Here is a 15,086-nt window from a genome sequence, read left to right as displayed (position 1 = left end):
CCTATAAGACACGTGTTATCACATGTGTTACCATGTCTAAGTCGAGCACTGATGACTCTGGAACCTCGAGTTAACCCAAAGCTAAGCCAAACTGTATGAATTAAGTGGAGATCCATAGTCAATGGCCTATTGTACAACAGAAACTTTTCCCTTGAATTAAACCACTGATAGTACACGCCTTTGTATAAGGTGTTTTACGAATGAGAAAGCTTGCTTTGAAATCTTCGTAAATTCGTATTTATTTTCATCTATAACTCTGTAATCAAAGAAACGAGGGAAAATATATTGTTCTATACAGTGCCATGATTATCGTTCAACGACGAAGTACTCTCTATTACAGGAAGGAGTGAAAGTGATCAAGGCATCATCATGACTGACGATCAGCTCGGCTTTGCTCGAGGCCAGGGAAGAACTAAACCTATTATAGCGACCGACACAAATCAAACATTATGACACGAGCAGGGCTGTTAAATTTTCCAAATAAACTTCTTCCGGGCTTATCTAGATGAACCCTAAAAGGTTCTAGCTTTCACATAATTCTTTTCAATTATCCGGATGGCCCCTAAAAGGGTCTAACTGCCCTTTTGTGCTGCGGTGTCGCTATCTGTCGAAGGTCGACTGGGCTAGTAAAACCATTGTTTACTATTTGTTAAAGGATAGTGATTTTTATCAGCGCGGTATGGTTAGCTTGCATTCAACACATACGCCTTGAAATTTGATATTTATGCTTTATTTTGTCGATTAAAATATGAAAATATTCAGTATGGAAGATGTTCATGGTCAAAAATCGTATTTAGTTCCTGGGTTATATTAAAGAATTGTTAAAAGCCGTTGGTCTCCCCGTAGAAGCCTATGGTAGACAAAGGTTAATAGGAAGTAAATCGAGGACAAGCTGTCAGAAATATGGCCATTAGGTGTAACACAGTGTGAATTCCCAGTACTAGAATGGTTGACACCAGTCGTGGATCTTCCGTACATTTACATGTTGTATACCTCTGGTTTTATAAAGACTATTAATAATGTATGTATTACACAGATGCGTGCTATTGACAGGATAACGATGGAATTTAATATAATTGACTAATAGAGCGTGCTCGGTGCCAGATGTGACAGCATCTTGGATCGGCAGCGTGCGTGGGTATGATGTCATGTTATGAGTTTTATACTTTCGCGCGTGTTGCTACATTACCGGCGCTTTGTATTTTAGGTGCTATTTCTGGTCGTTCATAGACAACACGCGTTAACTTCTTAAACCGAACAGGAAAGTTCAGTCAGACCGTGACTTATTGGGTTAAACTCATTTATGGGCCACAATAAACCGTCCCCTTCTGAACACATGGCCATGGTGACTCTGTGTCAGATTTAAATTGGATATTCTTTCAAAGATCGGAATTGACCATAGGTCCATTTCACGATCTAGTTTGAAAAAGAAATGTAATAAATGTTTAAGGAACGTCTTTTGTATTTCTGTGGTCAATGTGTCGTCCATCAAATATTTGAACCGTCCATACAAGCTGTCCAACGGTCAAACATAAACGGACAGTGTCCATTGTCAGCCACATATATACATGTCAAATCCATCTGTTTTTGTATCCAAATACTTTCTGTAATATCAACTTGTAAAATGGTGATATTTGTCAGCAAGAAAACGTTAAAGGTAACGGTTATACTTACATTTGAGTTTCCTCGGACTCCGACGTACTGCTAGTGTCGTCAGTCGTTTGACCACCGAGAAACTCGGCGTCTGTGCAACTGTCCGAATCACTGCTGGTCAACACGTTGAGGTTATTGAGGGGCACTACAGGTACCCTCCTATCTGCCCGTGGGGCGGGGGGTGAGGGCGCGTCCCCCTCGTCCTGTGTGTTACTCACATCCGTATCCACGTTATCGCTGTAGGCCCGGTAGGTGGGCTCGGAATCGTCCCCGGAATCCGACTCCGGCATGAATACTCCGACATGGTTAAAGTGGTTCCGGTTGTCATCCACGTTATTTTGTTCCTTTCCAATATTCATGATGAATCCTGATCTCGGAAAATACTCACACTTCTTATATTACTACAAAGCACTGAAATACTATATCAACTGGTACCAATTAAACTCGTACCCAAGTAAAATCACACTGGACATTTTTATTTTGTTAAAAATACGGCGTATCTTTTTACAAAATATTACAATTTCCTTTGTAATAATTATTCCATTTTCGCCGTCAAGAAATTCCAAACTCTCCCGTGTGTAAAGTAGCACGTATATTTAGCCATCCATGCGTAAAAACTCCCGTAGTACACACAGCCTGGCTCTGTGTTCTCCGAGTCACGTTAGTTAGCGCTCTGACTCCAGTACAGGCGAGCCAGAGGGTTTTGTATTTAATTTTTCAGTCAGCGGGCCGCGCGGAGGGTGACAAGGGAATGGGGGAGTGCGCCAATATCCCGGCTCACAGTGGGGCCAGAAAGGGGATCGGTAGGGAGCTATTCAGAGAACCAGCACGAGGTCGTTCTTTCTGAACTGAAAATGAGAGTAAAATGTTATAATATATGCCTTGATGGTGTTTGAAGTATTTTCGCCCGAATTGGAAAGTATTGTTATATTCACAAATTACTTACATGTATATAAATCCACCGGCACAATGATTCGTTGTTTTCTTCTTTCTTGTAAAATGATTCGTAGTTATCTTTTTTTCTTGTAATTAGTAAGAAATATTTCCACTAAAAGAGCAGACTTAATCTAATTCCGTGGTTAATTATTTTCATTCATGAAAAAAGATACACTTAAAAAGGTTTTAAATAAAACTGCAATTGCAAAAACTATTTTCAAAACTTAAATTTCAATACACTACTTTGAAATACGTAATATTGTTGGAAGATTACTGATATGTAAGTTACTGACATCCTTGTGTGAAATCATGAATCTGAAGCGAGGAAACATTCAGTGCTTATATTTATAGGTTATGTACGAGTCTATAGATGGCTCATACATGATTGCGAAATTGGTGAACCTGAGTCGTATCACAATGACTAATTGTTGCATTGTTGATGTTTTTTTCTCGTGGAAAGGGAATCCTCCAGAAATAGCATGAGTAACGGATCGATAACCTGGTTAAAATAGCGTGGGATAGCCTAACGCGCAGACGACCAATGGAAGCGCGCCAAAAGAAGCGTGGATGCTGGATATTGATTCGTATGAGTCAGCTTTGTTGGTAAACAATGACAAATATGGAACATAATCGGTCCAGTGTTTGCCTTCTCGATTAAATAATTCATCAACTTCTGAATTAGCACAAAACAAACAAATCTCTGCTTTAATCTTCAGTACTCACATTCGTGTAATTGATTAACTATCATGATTGAATTTTAATTGTGTCTGTTCACATGTGATTTAATTCTTGCTATATTTTATAAACGAATGTTTTAACTAACATATGATATTTTTTACAACAGTTATGAAACAGGTTATTTCAACTTATATTTGCTCATGTTAGCGGGGTGGGGGTTGGGGTCTGGATGTGGGAGGAAACCGGGGTACCCGAAGAAAAACCCTCGTGTTCGGCCATACCTATTCATGTCCAATAGGGGAATCTTAATATTGAAAAATATTGAATTTAAATTAAATTATTCAGGAACATGACACACAAGACAAATGTGTTGTATAAGAACTTGTTGGATAAAAGACCGATTTAATTTTTAAGTTTCATTTCGTTTGGTTAATATATGTTTTATACACCCCACTCCCCCGTTTAAGTCATAAGACGAAACTTTCAACTCACGCGGCGAGATCGGAATTCTGCTCTTCAAAATGGAAGTTTAAATCGATTATGCTTAGCAGCGATGTTCAAACACGCTGTGAGAAATGAGACGAAGGATGACAGTAAAGTTAGGGTAGATCTATATATATGTGGTTTTTAATCCCGAGTGAGGATTTTCACATACAACCATGCATTATGATAAGAGATGTGGATGTTTCATATACGCTAGTAAGATATAGGAACATGTTAGTTTAATCAGATTACTGTACCTTAGACACGAGACATGCCAGCAACATCACGTCAATAACGCTTCCTAATTACCGCTACGGTAGTCGTGTAAGAATATTATGGGGGAATAAGGTACATAAACGGTCATCTAAATTGGACAATAGGAAAATATAGCGGGAAAACATGATTTTTAAAGATGAATATCTTGCTGGGTTTTTTCCTGAAGTCTCGGGACTCAACTCTAGATTCACAATTGACGGACATTTGTTATTCTGTCGTTTTCCAATCTGGACCTGAAAGTGTAGCCCCATTTTAGGGGCATGCTAACTTCACTGATTTATAACTTATCGAATGAGAACGAGTTTTGACATCTTACACCGCGGTCCATTTAAGGGGGAATGAACACATTTAAAAAGTTATCACGGATATAGATACTACAAAATAAGTCACATAAATCATGCATTTTTCACAAATTTTCGTATGTTAACGACCCCTGTTAAAAAAAAACATAGTGTTTTATAAATTTCAAGAAAGGGAACAAGATAGCTGGCAAGACGGTGCCATAGTGTCGATAGTTCACGATTTTTTAGAACTCTTTTTAGCTAACTAGTAATATTATTATCAAAGACAACGAGAATCCATTATTATGATTATTTATTGTTCACACTGTCCATTTTCAGCCTAAATAGCCCTGTGAACGCATTTATTTATGGTAATGTGTATAGAGGAACTTGCAGTGGATGTTCAAGGTTTGTGATAAATTTACACATGTTCGAGATTACTCAGAATTGCATTTTCAACGATTGGTTATGTTTTGTGACACATTTTATTCTGTTTATCCAAGAACTTAGAAAGCATCTAATTCCGTGGTTTATCTAAAAATGGCTAGTCTAGCTACAACCAGGTACGTCTCTGAAAAAAAACATGTAACTTTTCACTCCTTTAAGTCGGAGTTAATGAAAAGTGCTAAACAGCAAATAGTCAAGGTAAGTTGGAAAAAAAAAAGAAGTTAAAAAAATAATTCTTAGATTTTTTTACACGCTATTCACGGGTTGTTTCCCTTTGGTTTTAAAAAGTTTCTCAGCTCCAAAGCGTTTCGTTTCGTTTCTGTACCGATATTCCGTAAAATTCAAGATGGATCCTTACGAGGTGGGTACATAAACTTTCAGAAGTTTTAAAGTGGCCTTTTTACAGCTCTCAAGGAATCGCAAACTTATTTTGATTTTAAAGCAAGCTTTTATATTATAACAGACGAAATTGCAACTATTCTGTAGCATGCAAGTGTCACAATGTCTTCAGAACTAATAGGAAAAGGTCTTCAAAAGTTCGCTTCAGAACATTTATCGGTACTGTTCAGTAGGCCTACATTATAATTATAGTTAAATTATAGAATTCCAAATCAATTGATTGAAAATTTGACCTTGTAAAGTTAATTGAAATAATTGTTGCCTTGGATTCAATAACTAAACATTTTATATATTATATAAACTTATCCGATTACTATCGGTGTACTATGCGAGGTTTACTTCAGACTAATAAGAGGGAGATAACTCGTACTTTGTTTTGTCACAGGAGCCTGAAATTCTGTCAAAATTAATAATAACAGGGGCCTGTTCGTTTATGCGGGACAACCGGTTTGTCCATCTTTAAATGTAACATTTTCGGGTATAAATCCTTGCGGACCTGCAAATGTTTATGCAGACCTTGCAAGGCTTTGTCAAGGCTTGCCTGAAAGCAGAGTCAGATCCCCTGCCCCCCTCCCCCCTTTGGTTTTCCTTCACCACGAAAACATCGTTTGTTTCCTTAACGGCTCTGTAATACAAAAAAAAAATATTTAAGCATAGTATAGGCATTTTTTTTGTTTTACTGTTAATATTAATTTTTGACAGAATTTCAGGCTTCTGTGGTTTTGTATCGATGCAAAATAAAGTGCTTAAAATTAATATGGCCAATTGGCGTCATAAAAAAAAGTGTTTGTGAAATATTTACCAATACTTATCTTCTCAAATAACTTAATTTTTCATTCTTGGTAACTACCTAGCAATCACATGGGATGTCTGTCCGCCCGCTCATAAGCATTTCTTTTCAGGAAGCTAACAATTGTACTCTTAGAGACCTATATAGCTATTACAAGTATTACTGTATTAATACTCGACGCAATATTAGAAACCCAGACCCTATACAGTACAAACTTGGGGATTGACTTAGCGAAGAGAAAGACTGTGTATATGTTTTGTACACAGGCCGCAATGGTCAAGATAAAAAAATAGAATGCTCGTGTCCCGATTCTGATTTGAAGATACTGACTGATTAACCATGCAGAAGTTAAGCTTAAGAACAGTACAGATTTTTTTCCCTTTTGAACAGAGAGGAGATGCATCTAATATGTCCATGAGAGAGAAGTCAACACTGAAGAGGAGAATTAACCGGGAACACAACAGTAACTTTAGGGCTGGCTACATCAACATCAATGAGCCCTATCTCCACAAGACTGGCATCCGTGGCAGGAAGAGATACTTCCTATATTGTGTCATGACTTTCCTCATTCTTCTAGCATGTGCAAATGCATTGGTAATTGACTTTTGTATTTTTATAGAAATGATATAATAAAATGATTCCATAATAAGTTGCTGTTATATACCAGGATATTTTTGCTGCAGTTTAGTTTTCGCCCTCCGTAATGAGCGCATGTTATCATTACACAGAAATTTGTAAATAATATGATACACACAATTAAATGTGAAGAGCGAAGTTAATATTGGGCGAAAAATGAGTTTTACTGTCAAAGGTTGAAATATTTGACTGTGAAAAATTTCTCTGTACACTATGTAGTAGTCTTACTAGGAGGTTTAATTATTTTTTTAACAAATTTAAAATCAATTTTCCATAATCACCTATAAATTGCATTTGAAAGCAACTAGAACTTAGTACATATTGTTACAGTGTAGGACTATGTACTTGTGTTTTATGTATATATGATAATGTTCTTGTAAAAGTAATATTTTTGTTATCAAGCTATTGATTTCTGATGAAAGAGCCAGATTTTCACAAGATTATAAATAAATGATAAAGCTTTTGATATACATGTATCATTTCCTTCATAAAGGGGTTGAAAAGTCACTTTTTCTGTTAATTTGTAATTAAAACCCCATTTGGTCCCTTGTTTTTTCCTTCCAGTTAACAGCTGGTATAATGTACGCTCTGAAGTTTTCTTACTTCGGCGTCCAGTCACTGGAGTTTATTCCTGAGTCCCGACTGCTGCGCTTTCTGTCTGATACAACATTATCCACTGTTCAGATCTTTGATGGATTCCTTGGAGGCCGGAGAAACTCTTCACTTGTCATCCAAAATCACAACGGCCCAGTAGGTGTCTCATATAGACTGGATATGTGTAGTTATTAGGATATAGATACATATATGAATTTATCATTCCATAGATAGTGCGCATGATAAAACATGTTATCATGACAGTATCTCATTAATCGTACCTTGTGCACTTTAAATTTAATTAGATTTATGAAATACTTTCTAATATTTCTTCATCTCTAAAATGTTCTTGTGACCTCATGTTCTGATATAAAGAGACCAATAAAGATAACGATGAACTATAACTTTTCCGGTTTATAACATCTGACCACCACACAACTGGTAAAGGAACATTTGATTAAATTGTCTTATGATAACTTAAAATCCTGTAGCCATTGTTGTATGGATTTAGATAAAACAGATATTATTTTGCAGGTTGTTTTCACGGCCGATACAGATCAAGGACTTCACAGTAAGGCTTTGAAAGGTATGTATATGCTTTTCTCAATTTTTGGAAAACCACATAAGCCTTGAACCCATGACCCAATGAATGGTATAGGGCTAATGATCTTAAATGGTCAGATGACTTGACCACTCAGCCACCACAGCACCTTCCCTGGCCATACCTGGTTCAATTCAACTCATCATTGCAGAATGTAGAATTTGATCTCCTGTCTAGTTTTTTTATGTATTGACAAGAAAAATGTTCCGGAGTACTGTGATAAGAAAACAAGGGTCCAGGGGACTGTAGTAAAAAAAAGCAAGGGTCCAGATGACTGTAGTAAAAAAAAGGCAAGGGTCCAGAGGAATTTAGTATAAAAAGGCAAGGGTCCAGAGGACTGTAGTATAAAAAAGGCAAGGGTCCAGAGGACTGTAGTATAACAAGGGCAAGGGTCCAGAGGACTGTAGTAAAAAAAAGGCAAGGGTCCAGATGACTAGGAAAAAAAAGGCAAGGGTCCAGAGGAATTTAGTATAAAAAGGCAAGGGTCCAGAGGACTGTAGTATAACAAGGGCAAGGGTCCAGAGGACTTAAGTAAAAAAAAAAGCATGGGTCCAGAGGCCTGAAGTAAAGAAAGACAAGGTTCCAGAAGACTAATATAAAAACAGCAAGGTTCCAGAGGACTGAAGTATAAGACAGAAAGTACACTGAGGATTGAGGTCCCCTTACTCATCATAAACAATTTATTTCAGTTGAATTACAGCCAGGTAGTGCAGAGGTGACATCTGTGGAGAACTTTAAGGTGGGGAGCCTCGACACAGGAAAGATGCTCCTGTCAACAGGACTGCAAGCTGTACAAGAGTGGACATCCGTCGCCAGCCCAGGCGTCAACATACATGCCCCTGTAGTGGAAGTGCCTGTGGTCAGTAATTTCTTTATACATTTAACCGTGGACAATGTTTGAGAAACCACATTGTTCAGAAATTCAATTCATAGCAGCTAAAGCATTTCATTACTAGATTATGTGGACTTGCAGATCTCTACAGCAGAGAGATCTGTAAGTTCACAGAAAGGATTATTATAATAACTGAAAAAACGATGACACCTGTTTATGGGAAAATAAAGAATGACAAATCTTTCCAAATATGTCTTAATCAACTATAAACAGTGGCTAGAGAATCATCATGTGTGATAGTTAACTTAACCAAATCATGCAAATAACTTTTATACCAACACTCAACCTGAATCAGTACCTTTTGTGATATTTTGACTTCTTTATTGACTTTTATTAGGAATGGGTGCTTATATAATATTGCTTTTGCTGGAACCAATATGATAACCAAATGAAAGTAAAACTCAAGGAAATAAATGTACAAAGAATTTTAAAGTGAATATATCTTTAACCATGTGATAGTAAACCTCTTGTATTTATACCTTAGCTGGAAAGTGTGCCTGGAGTAGACGGCCTGAATATAGAGTCATACAAAAATACAGAGATTAAAGGCATGGAGGGTCTGGAGTTGTCTTCCCTTGGCAAGGTGTATGTCATCACGAACAACATCACGCTACACTCCACGGTAAGTTGGTACCTCAGCGTAGTTAACACTCCACAGTCAATATACAATACTTTATGGTATAGACCACACGTTATCGTATAGACCACACTTTACGGTAGATACAATATCATCATTAGCATAAGCCAGGCCATCTCCTTCATTACAGCTGCTCACAGGATAGCTGTACATACATGTAAAAGCAAAATTGTACATTTAAATTTGATGTTGATTGTTGCTTTTTGCCAATGATATTGGATACAACTTGTTATATCTCCTCTTTGAATAAAGGGAGACATATTGTATTAGTACGGTTTCCTTTTAATATCATCTTGTCCAGGCCATTTTAAACCATAAGAGATATTTTGATGGAACTTGAAGAATACCAGCATCAATCCCTGGAGGTAGGGCGTACCCTGTAATTTGGTGTTTGTGATCTTGTCCTCAAGGTCAAAGGTCAGATAAGTGCAAAGTTTCCAGAGAAATCTTGTGTGAGCAGTAGATTTTAAACTGTTAATAATTTACAATATTTTGATGAAATCTGAACTTCTGAAGTAAACCTGCAACACATCCAGGAAGTGTGCACTGCACAATAACTAGGTCAATGTGATGATCATCAAGTTCAAAGGTTATACAAGGGCATAAAAATTCCTAAGAAATCTTGTTCAGGCTGAAGCTTTTAAACAGACATTTTTGTGAAACCTGAAGTTTATTTTCCACCACCCACCGAAAGTGAGCAGTTCACTGTTTTTGGGTCACATTGAACATCTCCAGGTCTAAAGTCAAGAAAGTGCAAAAAATTTGAAGTGAAGTCTGTTCTGGGATGTTAATGTTAAACCATTTAATTGTATTTATACTCCAACCATTTTATGGAGGGGTAAGGAGGGGGGCTTATATAGTGTTACCTGTATGTCTGTCCTGTTCCATCCAATTTGAGATTCATTGTCAGGTCAGATTTTCATCAAAGCTTAAACAAAGGCCAAGTTTGAGAATATCTAGAGTGAGTTAGTATTTAAGGATCCCAAGGTTGTTATATATGGATAACCACAGGATCAAGGGGACAATCGTATCTGTAGACATTTTACTAGTTTTTAGCTACCTTAGGATTTCACAACACCATCACTTACATATCTGATATCTAACATGTGAAATAATATCACATTTTAATGTTATAAGGATTGAACAAATGATGAAAAAAATATCATTTGTGGATTTTTTATTTGACAAAATTTTACTCCTTAAAAGTCAGCAGCCTGTTGATAAAATTATAAGGGTCTACTGAAAATATTGTTGTTTAACGAATTCATCATTGATATGGTTGATACATTCACAGGATGGTAGCATTATCATGGACGCCGATAAAGGAGTGTACCTCGACAGCAACTTACCCAGAGCAATTGTCCCTTCCTCCTCCTCAACAACTAATGCCTACAAAGTGTGTGTGTGCGCGTCCAGTGGCCGGGTGTTTGCTGTCCAAGTCACAGGACCTGGAGTGGGCTGTGGGGACGCTGACCCAGATAATGACCCTTGTGCTTGATTGTCACCCTGATCATGTATAAATGCCTAGTGCTGATTTGTTTTTTTGTTAAAATCAATTTTGCCAAAAAGTTTTATTTATTTGGAAGTTCTTGTCAACATTGTTATGTCAGGATGATAGTGGTTCAGTCCTATCATTGTAAATTATTTGAATGCATATTTTATTATACGGTATGTCTACATTTATATACTATATTTATTTTATGATGCATTTTTTAAATCTTGATATTATTAATTTGTGCTAAAAAGGGGAAAAAGAGAACTGATTAATTTCATAATTAAAATATCTAATCAAGGTTTAGCATTATTATTCCCATACAGAATATATCTAGAGTAGTGTAAAGTTACCAGTGTCTGTACTGTACACATGTTAATAACTAACTCCTTGGGATATCAGAAATTAGTTACAGCAAACCATGTTTATAATAAACCTCAAGTGTCATCAGAAATTGGTTCCGTACCGTAAAATATGGCTATATAAATGATATATGAACGTAGAATTTACTTACTGATCATTACGACCGCAAAACGAAAATCTTCTCCATTTTTTCCATGTTTCTACATCGATCTATGTCTGATGAATATAAGGCATCTCACTTTCGGTTCAGACAAAATAAAAACAATGGAAAACAGCTTGATCGTTTATTATAATATATCGTTTATTATAATATTTTTCTCTGACAAATAAAATATCATGATAGCAGGTTTCACTGTATAACGAACCCCTTTGGACATTAAAAGTAGTAAAACACGGTAATAAAATTTAGAAAATAACATGGGGGACTTAAGATTTTTTTTTTTTTACAGTTAACATGTTGATAATGTAATTTGCTACAGAGCTAGATGTTTATGTGACATCACTTGGACAGGGAACACAGATGTCTTCACTGTAAATAAGAAGTTGCAATAAGTGTTTGTACTAACCATGTTTTACAGTATCCATTAAACAAGAAAAAGTTTTAAAGAAATTCTTCACTCTTCCACACTCCATTCCTCTGATAAGTTCACAATCTCTAAAAGTATATTATTTTTTGCAATATCACAATGAATGAAAACAGATTTATGTATGGAACTTTGTATTATTGTTTATGTATAGCATTGGTTAATACTCATTCCGTCCCCCTAGTTTATACTGTGTACTCCCCCTAGTTTACATTCTGTGTACGTTTGTTTGTTTACTTTCAGTTATAGATGTACATGTACCGACATTATTCCTAGTTTGGTTGTGTGGGATGATCAGCTTGTGATCATGTGTCACTGATATTGATATTATTTGGGGGAGAACTTCGTTGTGTTTCTTTATGGCGGTATGGTTGTTGGCTTTTGTTTGGCTTTGGCTAGATCTTCGTCAAATAAAGCCCAAGTGTGTCGGCATTTGTCTCAATCTATTGTAGTACAGTATTAGAAAATGGTTTAACTTAAAATTATCTTATAATCTATATAGCTTAAGTGAATTTCCTAAAATTGATTTTCTTTCGATATTTAAAGAATTGATTTCCAAATATCAAAATCCTGTTTTTGAAAACTTAGATTATTGACATTTCCCTAGTGAAAAGTGTATGTATAATGTTTACACCTATAGTGTATATAACAAAAGTTTTATCGTGATATTGCATGTGTTTAGTCTGTGTTCAAATATATTATACATGAATATATTGTATGTATTGATCTGCATTTTTGCCATTGATATTTTCAGCTTTAATAAATATATAAGACAGTTATATACTTTTATGAAGCTGACTTAATGTTTTAAAACTAATTAAAAGCAATAGATTTCAGAATGTATCATATTTATTTTAATGGGAACATTTTAGATTAACTTTATAAATCGACTAGTAACCATGTATTCGTTATAATTGGTATTTAAATGATGTCAAAATGATGTCACTTTTGGAAATACATATATTAGAAATTTTTACATCGTAAAAACTGTCTTCCAGCCAGTAATGTCATCAACATTAAATTTCTCTCTTGGTGGTCATAGATCTTTTTATACATATGTACAATGTATTATCCTTTTAGTTGCAAAATGTCATCAGACATCAGATTTGTGGACCTATGCAATTTATTTTACAATGTTTCAAAAAGCCAAAATTTTTCAGGCACGTTTAGTTTTTATGTACTTCTTTCATGTCCATCTTTTTCAAAAACAAAATATAAAGAGAAAGTTTAAATGTGCCATTAGTTAAGTTGAATTCAATGTACATTGTAACACTTAAATTTTACCCAGATTTTATTTTCACTATATGCATGCCATGGAAAAAATGTAAAAAAAATAATACATGTGTAATCTAATTGAATTTGTTGCCCTTTTGGTAACAAAAAATGTTTATGGATATTAATGGTGTCTTAAAATATTAATGGTGTCATAGGATATTAATGGTGTCGTATAAGTTTTCAAGCTAGCAAACAAAACTCAGCAATTTTGAGCATTGACATAGTGTTATAAATATGGTATATGTATTTATTTGTTTGTCTGGTGAATTGCTATATTTATAAGAGGAATGTGATTTGCCTGGATAGACAGGGAAAAACAAGAAAAAGTAAATGTATCTACTTTTGTATACGGGAATATTTACCATGGATACGTGAAGATTAATATTGCAATGTTGAAAAAGTAGTACATCAGGAGCCTTGTTTTTTTCCTTGACCTTCACGAGGAACTTTGTCATTATGATCATTGTCTTGATATTATTTTGTTTTTATTCATAGTTTATTTACCATCAAATCCAGGTCCTAAATGAGCATTATCTGACCATTGGTTGCCTACGGCTTCCAATATATAACAAAGGAAGTCGGACATTAAAGAGACAACTTTATACAATATCAATTTGTTCTGTTTTGGTTTTACAATAAAACATCACTGCAACTACTACTGAAAGGATTTCTATGAAACTTTTGAAAATGTTAAGTACATGGTCCAGAGAAAGCACTAGTATTTTTCAATGCCACCAGATAACCAATATTTGCAAGTGCTACAATGTTGAAAATCAATTTTTAGGTCACCTGAGACAAAGTCTCAAGTGACCTATTGCGATCGCCTTTTGTCCGTTGTCGTCCGTCGTGCGTCCGTAAACAATTTACATTTTCGACTTCTTCTCCAAAACCCCTTAACCAATTTCAATGAAATTTTGCAGAATCCTTCCATGGCCAAAGGTCAACTATATTGTGAATTAAATGGTCCCCAGCCCCACGGGGCCAAAAAGGGTAAAATTGACTAAAATTTCAAAAATCTTCTTCTCAAGATCCAGATATGGTAGAATCAAATACTCTTCATAGATAGAAGGGTCTTAAGGTGCTTTACTAAAATTGTGAATTTCTTGACCCTGGGGTGTCACGTTTCCCCCTTGGGAGGGGGTAATCTTTACTATAGTTTATATAGGGAAATCACATTTTGGACCAACATTTGTTTAATTGCCATTGGAAGTAATTCAATTTAGGTTAGCATTATCAGTATTGGGTAACAGTTTGATAGTATGCACATATCAGCCCTGACTGACCCCCCGGGGCTGATGGGTGGGGCCAAAAAGGGTCGAATTGACTGAAATTTCAAAAATCTTCTTCTCAAGACCCAGATATGGTAGAATCAAATACTCTTCATAGATGGAAGGGTCTTAAGGTGCTTTACCAAAATTGTGAATTTCTTGACCCTGGGGTCTCACGTTTCCCCCTGGGGAGGGGGTAAACTTTACTATAGTTTATATAGGGAAATCACATTTTGGACCAACATTTGTTTAATTTCCATTGGAAGTAATTCAATTTGGGTTAGCATTATCAGTATTAGGTAGCAGTTTGATAGTATGCACCTATGAGCCCTGACTGACCCCCAGGGGCTGATGGGTGGGGCCAAAAAGGGTTGAATTGACTGAAATTTCAAAAATCTTCTTCTCAAGACCCAGATATGGTAGAATCAAATACTCTTCATAGATGGAAGGGTCTTAAGGTGCTTTACCAAAATTGTGAATTTCATGACCCTGGGGTCTCGCGTTTCCCCCTGGGGAAGGAGGGGGGGGGGGAAATTTGTTATGGTTTATAATGGCAAATGATACTTTGAATATTACATGTTGATAACTTGATTGGAATTATAACCCTAAGTTGACAGTTTGATACTTTGTAAATTTTGAGCCATCCCTACCCCAAAGGGCTGTAGGGTGGGGCCCAATGGAGTCTGTGTGCTAAAATAAAATTTCCTCATTTTCCTTGTTTAGAATCAGAGGTGCTAGTAACAAATACTTTTCAGTCTTAAATCTGCATGCTAGATATCGAATAAGGTGGTTTTATTGTTT

General features: G+C 35.9%; 2 protein-coding genes across 2 annotated transcripts in view; one reads left to right on the top strand and one right to left on the bottom strand.

Moving 5' to 3' along the window:
- Nucleotides 1-2,308, bottom strand: part of LOC110457246 (otopetrin-2-like) — a 46,039-nt gene extending 43,731 nt beyond the window's left edge. Inside the window, exon 1 of the mRNA XM_021508431.1 lies at nt 1,675-2,308. Within this exon, the coding sequence (XP_021364106.1) occupies nt 1,675-2,012 (338 nt within the window). The 5' untranslated portion in view covers nt 2,013-2,308. The remainder of the gene's footprint in view (nt 1-1,674) is intronic.
- A 2,786-nt stretch (nt 2,309-5,094) lies between these two features.
- LOC110457231 (beta-sarcoglycan-like) lies at nt 5,095-13,626 on the top strand. The gene is made up of 7 exons (XM_021508411.1): nt 5,095-5,115; nt 6,334-6,537; nt 7,144-7,329; nt 7,708-7,759; nt 8,464-8,633; nt 9,151-9,288; nt 10,598-13,626. The coding sequence occupies exons 1-7, from the start codon at nt 5,101-5,103 to the stop codon at nt 10,799-10,801; spliced, it is 969 nt and encodes a 322-aa protein (XP_021364086.1). The 5' UTR covers nt 5,095-5,100; the 3' UTR covers nt 10,802-13,626.
- Nucleotides 13,627-15,086: the final 1,460 nt, after the last annotated feature.

Source organism: Mizuhopecten yessoensis, unplaced genomic scaffold (genome assembly GCF_002113885.1).
Source record: "Mizuhopecten yessoensis strain PY_sf001 unplaced genomic scaffold, ASM211388v2 scaffold9049, whole genome shotgun sequence".
NCBI lineage: Eukaryota > Metazoa > Mollusca > Bivalvia > Pectinida > Pectinidae > Mizuhopecten > Mizuhopecten yessoensis.
This window is presented reverse-complemented; position numbering and strand designations above follow the sequence as displayed.